Source organism: Takifugu rubripes, chromosome 2 (assembly GCF_901000725.2).
Source record: "Takifugu rubripes chromosome 2, fTakRub1.2, whole genome shotgun sequence".
NCBI lineage: Eukaryota > Metazoa > Chordata > Actinopteri > Tetraodontiformes > Tetraodontidae > Takifugu > Takifugu rubripes.
This window is the reverse complement of record NC_042286.1, coordinates 3,705,980-3,715,318: the sequence shown is the minus strand read 5'-3', so window position 1 is coordinate 3,715,318 and position 9,339 is coordinate 3,705,980. Positions and strand designations below refer to the sequence as shown.

Sequence of the window (9,339 nt, the reverse complement as noted above, 5' to 3'; positions counted from 1 at the left end):
CCTCCACGGATGCTAGCATGCTCCTCTGCTAGCATGATGTGGATTTGCATTCATTCGTTCGTTCCACATTACCTGAGCTGGCCAGCAGCAGCAGCCAGCACTTCCCCATGTTTACACCTTGGGGGGGGGACGGTTGCTATTTCCGTATCCTGCATCCATCAGCTCAAACAAAGGTTTTGTAACCAGGCGACCGCAACCTTTATTAAAACTATAACTGCTGCAGATGCAAAAACAAACCATTGATTCCAGGTTGATCCCAGCGCGATTAGCTGACCTGACAGGAAGTGCGTGCTGGAGGACAGACGATGGCCACCGTGGGTGGAGAGCAGCTCTAATGGGCTGAAAACAGGAAGTGCTAAAGTGGCGCCTGTGTCGTGATGGCGAGGCCGAGGAGGCCTCAGGTCCTCCAGCAGAACCTGCTGTTGAGCTCCCAGCCTGGGCTCAGAAAGGCACCAAATCATCTGCAAGCTTGTTTGAACTGGGTCTGAGGGGGGACAGAGGAGTGAGGAAGACCTTTCAAGAGTGGAGCCGTCTGCCACCGTCACTGCTGATGAAGAGGCACCCTCAGGTCAGGCTCCAGTTTGAGACTCTGAGATGGGGACAGGAGGGAGAGGAGGAGGAGGAGGAGGAGGAGGAGGGAGAGGGGGAGAGAGAGGAGGGAGAGGAGGAGAGGAAGAGGAGGGAAAGGAGGAGGAGAGGAAGAGGAGGAGGAGGGAGAGGAGGAGAGGAAGAGGAGGGAAAGGAGGAGGAGAGGAAGAGGAGGGAGAGGAAGAGGAGGAGGAGGAGGGAGAGGGGGAGAGAGAGGAGGGAGAGGAGGAGAGGAAGAGGAGGAGAGAAAGAGGAGGGAAAGGAGGAGGAGAGGAAGAGGAGGGAGAGGAAGAGGAGGAGGAGGGAGAGGAGGAGAGGAAGAGGACGGAGAGGAAGAGGAGGGAGCGGAGGAGGGAGAGGAGAGGAGAGAGAGGAGAGGAGGAGGAAGAGGAGGAGAGGGGAAGGGAGAGGAAGATGAGGGAGAGGAGGAGAGGAAGAGGAGGGAGAGGAGGAGGAGAGGAAGAGGACAGAGAGGAAGAGGAGGGAGAGGAGGAGGAGGGAGCGGAGGAGGAAGAGGAGAGGAGGAGGAGAGGAAGAGGAGGAGAAGGGAGAGGAAGAGGAGGGAGAGGAGAGGAAGAGGAGGGAGGAGAGGAAGAGGACGGAGAGGAAGAGGACGGGGAGGAGGAGGGAGGAGAGGAAGAGGAGGGAGAGGAGAGAGGAGGAAGAGAAGAAAGAGAAGGGTAAAGAAGATGAGGAGGGAGAGGAGGAGGAAGGAGAGGAAGAGGAGGGAGAGAAGGAAGAGAAGGAAGAGGAGGAGGAAAGATGAGGAGAAGTAAGAGGAGGAGGGAAAGGAAGATGAAGAGGAGGAAGAGACGCTGAACCGACTTATTAAGGGCGGTGAGACAGCGACACCTGCTGGCGGGGGGATGCCATTGATTCCGAACCAGCAGGACGCTGCTGGAGCGGTTCTGGGTCTCCTCTGGACCGAATTTCTAGCGTCAAGTCCAGACCAGAGCTGCTGGCTGCAGTACAGCGGGTTTGACCTTTGACCTCTGCGGGAAAGACGACTGTCAAACGTCTGGTATATTTGAGCAGAACAGCTGCGTTTTATTGTACAGTAGATCCTTTAATGCTGTTATATCAAAGATTTGCTTTTCAAATGGAATATTATTAGAACGGTAAAACTCAAAAACACTCTTCAAATCCAAGTCAGGAAAATGAAATGGATCAACCTCAACACCTAAAACATGTCAAACCAAACTGCATAGCACAACCAACACTGCAGAGGTCGTCTGAACAGCATCTGGGACCCTGAACGCTCCGGCGGGAGGCTCGTCCCGGGGTCAACAGGAGTGGAGTCTTAAAAGCGCCCCGAAATAACCAGGGAAGAGGGGGGCAAGCAGACTCTGTCGGGGAGGGGTGGGGGGGGGGTTCCTGTCCCTTCTGTAAACACGCTCTCAGGACCGCCGGCCTCCTCAGGCGTCCTCTTCGTCGTCCTCGTCCTCCTCGCGGGTCCCCACCACCCTCCTCCTCAGGGCCTCGTCCGAGAGGTTCTGTCCCTTGGGCTCGGGCCGGCCCTCGGGGGCCCCTCTCCTCCTGCTCCAGGAGTCGTCCTGCTCGTCGTCCTCGTCGTCGTCCTCCTCGCCGTCGGCCTCCAGCTCATCCTCCTGCTGGAGTAACCTGGCTTGCTGGGAGTACTGTTTCTCTGCACCAGAGGGAAAGCAGCTCAAAGACGGCACCGACAGGCTGCGTTCGCTCCGACACATCATTCCGATTACTCAGATCATAACGAGAGGTCGGGAACTCACTCTGGTGGTAATCTGGAGCAGAGAACCGTCTCGAGGGGAAGACGTAGTCAGCGATGAAGACCAGCAGCTGTAGACAGGACGACACCCTTCAAAACCCTGACAGATAAGAGTCATTTCATTGCCAGGGCGCCGCCGTTTCCACTCACCAGTCCGAGCGCCAGGCCCGAGAGCAGCGTCGCCAAGCCGAAGATGACGTACGAGCCCCACACAGGAAGCCCGAGCTGCTCCGTCATGTAGTTGTGACAACGCTGAAAAACACAGGAAGATGTTTCTGGAGCTCGCCGACGCAACTCGTCAAATGAATCAAGATAATCGGGTTGATGTGATAAAACACGGGAAAAACTAACTGCGTTAGCTTGATGATGCGATTATTTCACTCAGATTACCCCCCCCCCCCACACCCTCTAAAGGTGCAGTCCTCACTTACCCGGATAAACATGGAGAGTTTGAACAAAGCAGACATTGAATTCATCCTGAGAAGCAGAAGAGGCAGAATGTTAAAAGATTGAACCTGCAAAACCACCACAAAAAGGTTCAGCAGCACAAAAGCAGCTTTATATTTTCTGAGTGAGATCATCAGCACTGTTCACAGGGGGATGTCCCGTTTGTGATGTTATCTGGATTAAAAACAGCGTCACCGGGAATGTAAAATGAGTTTTTATTCAAGACCCACAGAAGCGAGGAGGGTCCAAACCAGGAGGACACCGGCTCCACGGCCTCCCATTTCTTTTCATCAACAAAGCTGAGGAATTCTTCTTTAGTGCGAGCTCCCTGGTACTTCCGGAAGACGCCCTCCTTGCAGCTGAAAGGGTTAAAAACACATTGTGCTGCAATATGGGACAGAAATGATGTCAAATTAAAACGAAACCACTCAAAACCTCCAGTGCTGAACAAAGACGCAGCAAAGAGGATGTTGTGGTCAAAATGCTAATGACACCAAGTTTCACAGAATAGCCAGTTGAAAATGTGGTTTCCTAAAATGTTTTAAACCACGTTCTTCCAGGAAATAAGCCGTCAACGGGCCGAAAAAGCAAAGAAACCAAAACCTCAGACCAGTAGAGAACTTACTGGTAAATGGTGGGAAGTGACGTAATGACGAATCGTCCACTCAGACCTAAGAGAGGAGCGAAAGAGGAATCAAAATGCAGTAAAAGGTGTGAAAGCCAAGGGGAGCAGCCTCGCAGGCCTACCGGGTTGTTCCGTCACGTCCACCTTGGCTATGTTGACCCCCATGTCCTCCCCCCAGTCCGCAAAGTCCTTCCACACCGGCTGGAGTTGTTGACATGCTGGACACCAGGGCGCGTAACTGCGGGGAAATAAGTTACAAAAATAAACTTCCGGGAAATAAAACTACACGCTGCTTTAGTTGAGCCTCAAAATACCCCTTTGTTAAAAGTGGCGTGCACTGGCATCTCACGTTGTTTACGCCCTTTATTAGCTTCTTACTTGCAGCAAAGTGGCTAGCATGCAACCGAGGAGGCTAACGCGGTTACTTTAGAGGGCGTCAAACGCAGCACGTTAACAAAGCGTTACACTTTAAACACCTCCGACTAAACTAAGGCAGCACCGACAACTAGAGGACGAGGGACAGGTTGGTTTATCTGACAGGAAAACAATGAATGACGTCTCGGTTTCGGCGAGCGCAAAGCATGACAGACAGCTAGCCGCTAATCCGTTAGCAGTGGACGTTACTCTCACTGACAATTCAATCATCCACTCTCCGGTCAGGATTTCTTCCCAGTTGTCGTCGGTCACTTCCTTCAGGCTTTCCCGCTTGGCTGAAACCGAGAGGGGCGACAAACACAGTGCAGCGACCACAAAGCATCTCCAGAAGCGGTGCGACTCCTGCGCTGTCAGTGAAAACATTCTGAAGCCTGAAGGGCTGCTTAGCGACAGACCCGCCATACCGGAGGCAGCGCTTTCACTTCCGGGTTACGTCATTCCGCCCCGGACGTATGTAAAGACGGAAACAATGTAAAACATTTAATGGCGAGATGGGGGGGTCACAAATTTGATCAAATCCGATCATTTGATCAATTAACTGATCAAGTAAAGCCAACGTTTTGGAGAACGATCCAAACGTTGGGTCCAGCTGAATTGTTCGAACACCAGGGGGGGGCATTGCCCACAATAATACGTAATATAATATAAATAGAAATATAATGCGTAATACAATCTTACAGACTCTTCCTGGAACCTTTTAAACACCGAGTCTATCAACTCGCCTGCATTTCTCAGCATGGAAGGAGTGAATCTGCACAAGAAGAGCAATTATTTTAATAAACCTGCAGGCAACCGGTGATCAGTTAAAAATGGCACCCAGCTGACATCCATTTGTGACATTATACCATCCCCCCATTTCTCCAGCCCACTCTGCTCCATTTAGAGCAAAAGATGCATTTCCTTCCTACACATTAGCTCTGCTGCTGTTATTGAGATAACTGGTTTTTTTTTCAAATCCCTATTTTTTAATCACGGTTTCCTTGGGGACCATTAATAAGGGGCATACCTGCATACATGGCAACTGCAACTACACAGCAGATGCTCCAACATCTGGAACCAGCAGAGCAGTCAATATCACCTGTCCTCACAAACACCTTGAGATCTACTTCCAGCTGCTCACATGCATTACTGGCTGCACTCCAGCTTGTCTCTTTCGAAAAAACAATTTTAAATTAATTTGTGACATTATGTCGCAATGAGCAGCCACTGCCAATTAATCTCCAGCCATGTTTGTTTATCAGGGCTGAGGATATTACTGAAATCGTTGATGATCTCAGCCACCTTCATTTATTTTACAACCCTTTATCATTGTTTGTTGGCAGCGTGCAGTTAATGAGAGTCAAGCTGGAGAATTCTGAACTGACTGGTTCCTCATTTCCTGTCTGAGATTGATTTGAAAAATGGTTTGTTTACTTCGATGACTGGAACCATTAAACATCTGTGACAATCACATCCTAGAATGCTGCAAAGACAGTAATATTGCACTTATCACCAGGATTGTTGGATTGTTTGTGTCTCTGGTCAGCATGTGGGTCCACAAAACTGTAAAGAGAGTGAAAAATGTTAATCTCTTTTTTTATTGTTATTATTAACACAATCTCAAAAGGAGTGTTGGGAGAGAATCTGCTGTCAAAACACTAAAAACTGTCATATTATCATTTATACAATTTTGAATCACACTTGTAGCACAAAATTGGAGCCCTTCCAGCAAATGGCTACAGTTATTTAGCGCGGGCGTTCACATGTGGCGTGCAAAGAAATAACAAAGGAAGGCCGACACGGTGAGTGGCAGAGGAGGTTAAAACCGGGTCAGTCGGACACTGGGTCAACAGGTTAGGGAGCGCCAGAGATTCTGCTGATCTCAGCTTTAGCAAGGAAAAAAGACGTCGCAACAACTTGGCATCGTAATTGTCTGTTAAATGGTAATCTGTGTCAAAACTGTTGAATATTGGGTCAGGAAGTATCACAGATTGTGAGCGTGGAGGAAAATGAGGCCATATGTTAATAAAGAACTTCTCCTTCTTCTGAAGGCAGCAGGGAGAGGTTGGCCAGGCTCGCTACTCCATCCCAGACCTTTGTGTGCATGCTGGGACGCCTCAACGTGAGCCTCTGTAAATGTGTCAGGTGTCAGCAGGGGAAGGTTCTCTCCTCCAGCCTCTCTAATTGGATCTGCACGTGCAGCAAAAAGCCTGGATTCATTTAGAACAAAAGACTTTATTCTAATGATCCTGAGCAGTACATGTTCCATACATTACACCCCCTGGCATCCACACATGCGTGTATGCTTGTATGTGCGTGTATGTGTGTGTGCGTGCGTTTATGTGTGTGTGTGTGTGTATGGGGGGGGGGGGGGGGGGGGGGGGGGTTGCATACAGGATAGTAATCCATAATCAGGCATAGGCTCAGATTTTAATATTTATAAAAGGAAAAATGCTGGAGATGAATGATTTGATTTGATTTGATTTGATAAGCTTCGCTCGTGTTCCTGGGTGTTTTGTTGTACTATGACTCATCGTTTTTGCAAATCCTTCTGCAAAAAAACCCCAAAAAGTGACAATAAGCACTCAGGAATTATGATGTCAGGGAACAAACACCAATCTTGACATCTGCGAATTAATGATAAAGAAGGAAATGGCAGTGAAACACATAAACAAACACATAAACATCTGTCTGGAGCTATAGCACAACAGGGTTGGTGACTTCCAACCAAAGACCAACTGAAGGGGGCTTTCTGAGCATCATTACTGAGCGTGATCACGCTCCATCAGCCTTAAGCATGTGTCTTTGTCTAACAACACAGCATTCATCAGATCTCAGTCAATGCACCATCGACATCAACACTCGTACAGACACTCCAGTCCTTCCAGAGGAGGAGCGCCCAACAGGTGTGACACAAACGCCGTCGCCAGGCGTCTCCTCAGCTTCTAATGGTGCAATTAACAACCAGACACAACTGTGGAGGCTTAATAGAGCTGTGAAAGATAGGCTAACACGCGTGTGCCTATGTGTGTGTGTGTGTGTGTGTGTGTGTGTGTGTGTGTGTGTGTGTGTGTTCAGGAAGAGTGAGATCAAAATGGGGTAGGTATTCGGGGTTCATTAGTTTGCAGACATGTAGCCGTGGCAAGGAAGTGAACCAGTGATCTCTGTGGTGCTGGATCAACCAGTCACCACCAGTCACCACCAGCACCAGCGTGGATGTGTGTCTCCGTGTTTTCCCTTCAGTCCTCTGCTACCAGAAGAGCGTCGGCATGCTCATATTTCCTCTCCGAACAGACCACGGCTCTTATATAAAGCCGTTTGACTCATTTCAGAAGGTGCCTGATGCCCATATAAGTGCAATAACGTGTGAGATGATGCTGACGCCTGAGTTAGAAAGGATAGTGGGAGCTGTGGGAGGAGGTGCGAGCAGCTAGTCTGAACAGCACAGCAGAAAGGTGGGAGGTGCACGGTGGCTCACAAACACACACACACTCATCACTTAAAGCATTTATGTAACCAGCATCTCACTCCAGGTAAAGTGGATGCATAAATCCCGTTTGACAAAATGAAACATCCAGTGTTAAACTGCGTAACCTCGTCACACAGGTTATTTTAGATTTTTCCCTTTTTTTGTAAAAAACATTGTCATAGAATGACGTTTGATTAAGGCTTAATCTTTAATCATAAGCTAAGAGAAGAAATAATTAATTTCTCAAAGCCAAGGAGGGTTACACTGAGTGCATTTTAAATTTATAGCAACTATTTGTAGCTGTTTTTTTTAATAAAACATATTCTGCTCTCGCTAAAATACAGCAAAAATGAAAGTTGTCGTGAAGAGTTTGGTTCTGTTTGAAAAAACACATTCCCATTTTACCTGAAATCTTTTAGTGTTGTAGTGTTGAGATTTATTCTGAGGAAAGCTTGATTTCAGGCCAGAGAAGAGAATAATGATAATTAATACAACTTGTTCTCCAATGTAAGAGACAAATGAAAAATAACTGTGCTGGCCAGAATCACCTTGAGTCTGAGTCCTGAATCTGAAACCTTCCTGAGCTCAGCATCTCCTCTGATGACCTTTGAACTCTGTCACTGACGGGCAGTGGTGCTTTAGCAAAGAGACATCCCCACTCACTGACCTTTGACCCTACTGAGCTTATAATTTTGGCCAGTTCCTCTGCAAAAACATGTCAGAATCTGCCATCAATGTTTGTGACGCTAAAGGATAGCTTTTAGTGCTGGTAATTACATGTACATCAGTCTGTTTAAGTCTCTGTGAGTTCATTCCAACAGCTTATGAGGATATAACTAAAGAATTTAAGGCAACAAACAGCAGAATGTCATCATATCTAGGATGATATCCATCCTGTTTTTCAGCATAATCCTGTTTATATTTATTTGGTGAAAATGGATTAACAGCCTGTTTGCGATTGGTAACTGTTGTTGCTCTGTGCTGTAAATGTAGAGCTGATTTCAGATTGTGCTACATCATCAGCATAGAGAGAGATTGATCAACAGTCCTCCTGGAGCTACAAAATGGTGGCGTTTAACAGTAAAAAAAAAAAGATAAAAGGTATAAGGTAGAATAAGGAAAAACACGTTAAAAAGTAGAAAAGACAGTAAGAAAGGGTGAATTGTATAACTGCAATACATGATACAATGAGTAAAGCCTAAAAACAAAGGGGCTAAAACAGAAAACTAAGATTATGGATATAAAAACTAAAAACTGAGAGACTAAAACAGTAGTATAAAATAAAGGTTCTAAGGGAACAAACTAAATCACTGGTTGTCTGGCAGGCTGCAGCTCAGATTTTAAACTCTATATTAATGTGTGCAGACCCTTTCAGAGGACTTACCCTGCTAGCAAAATAACTGTTAGCATTGATCTTTTTCTGTGGAGCCCTCCTGTTGTGTCGGCATTGAACACAGCCTGTTAATCTGCACCCAGGGGAGCTACAGCTGTGAGACGGGGATACGAGACGTGCAGGCCAGCCAATCGATTGTCGCCACGACAACCTACAACCTCCTGTTGCCTGCTGGAGGTCAACTGTGAATGGCAGGACGGATTTACCTGGAGGGAGACCTGAGGGGCGGAGTTTAAGGAAATCTGGGGGATCATTGCAACTGAGACAAAGACAATGAGGAGAGGCAAAGAGCTCAATAGCAGGCAAAAACACTGTTCAACATGCTATTAAATTGGCATTCAACACATGGAAATGTTGCAAAAGAAGTAAAATAAATCTTATTCATGCACAATTTGACCACATCTCCGTTTTTAAGGATAAAAATGCAGCACACTCCTGATCTTCGTCTTCCTCAAACACTGGTTTCTTTGTCTTCGCTCCACTTTTCTGCACCTGCTCACCACACTGGAGTTAAACAAAGGAGTCCTACGGCGTGCGGTAACGGGAGCCGACTCCATTAGTGGGGAGTCCCTCTGGAGTCTCTGTGGGGGTTGGGAGAGAGGGAGCGCGTGGACTGAGGATGCGCTGCTGCAGGTGGGAAACAAGAAAAGCAAATACAG

At 47.6% G+C, this 9,339-nt stretch overlaps 1 protein-coding gene across 1 annotated transcript; it reads right to left on the bottom strand.

Annotated features, from left to right (window-relative positions):
* Positions 1-1,610: 1,610 nt before the first annotated feature.
* Positions 1,611-4,275, bottom strand: tmx1 (thioredoxin-related transmembrane protein 1). The gene is made up of 8 exons (XM_011614746.2): positions 4,039-4,275; positions 3,527-3,642; positions 3,405-3,450; positions 3,010-3,138; positions 2,764-2,809; positions 2,483-2,584; positions 2,337-2,403; positions 1,611-2,233 (listed from the first exon to the last, which is right to left on the bottom strand). The coding sequence occupies exons 1-8, from the start codon at positions 4,239-4,241 to the stop codon at positions 2,004-2,006; spliced, it is 939 nt and encodes a 312-aa protein (XP_011613048.1). The 5' UTR covers positions 4,242-4,275; the 3' UTR covers positions 1,611-2,003.
* Between the last annotated feature and the right edge of the window lie 5,064 nt (positions 4,276-9,339).

What these genes read in the sequence shown, in the direction of transcription:
- tmx1 (XM_011614746.2), bottom strand. Translation starts at nt 4,241, where the DNA reads ATGGCGGGTCTGTCGCTAAGCAGCCCTTCAGGCTTCAGAATGTTTTCA. An exon ending in TTTGGACCCTCCTCGCTTCT is followed by an intron (nt 2,810 to 3,009) that starts GTGGGTCTTGAA and finishes TCTGCTTCTCAG; the next exon opens with GATGAATTCAATGTCTGCTT. An exon ending in TGCTCCAGATTACCACCAGA is followed by an intron (nt 2,234 to 2,336) that starts GTGAGTTCCCGA and finishes CCTCTGGTGCAG; the next exon opens with AGAAACAGTACTCCCAGCAA.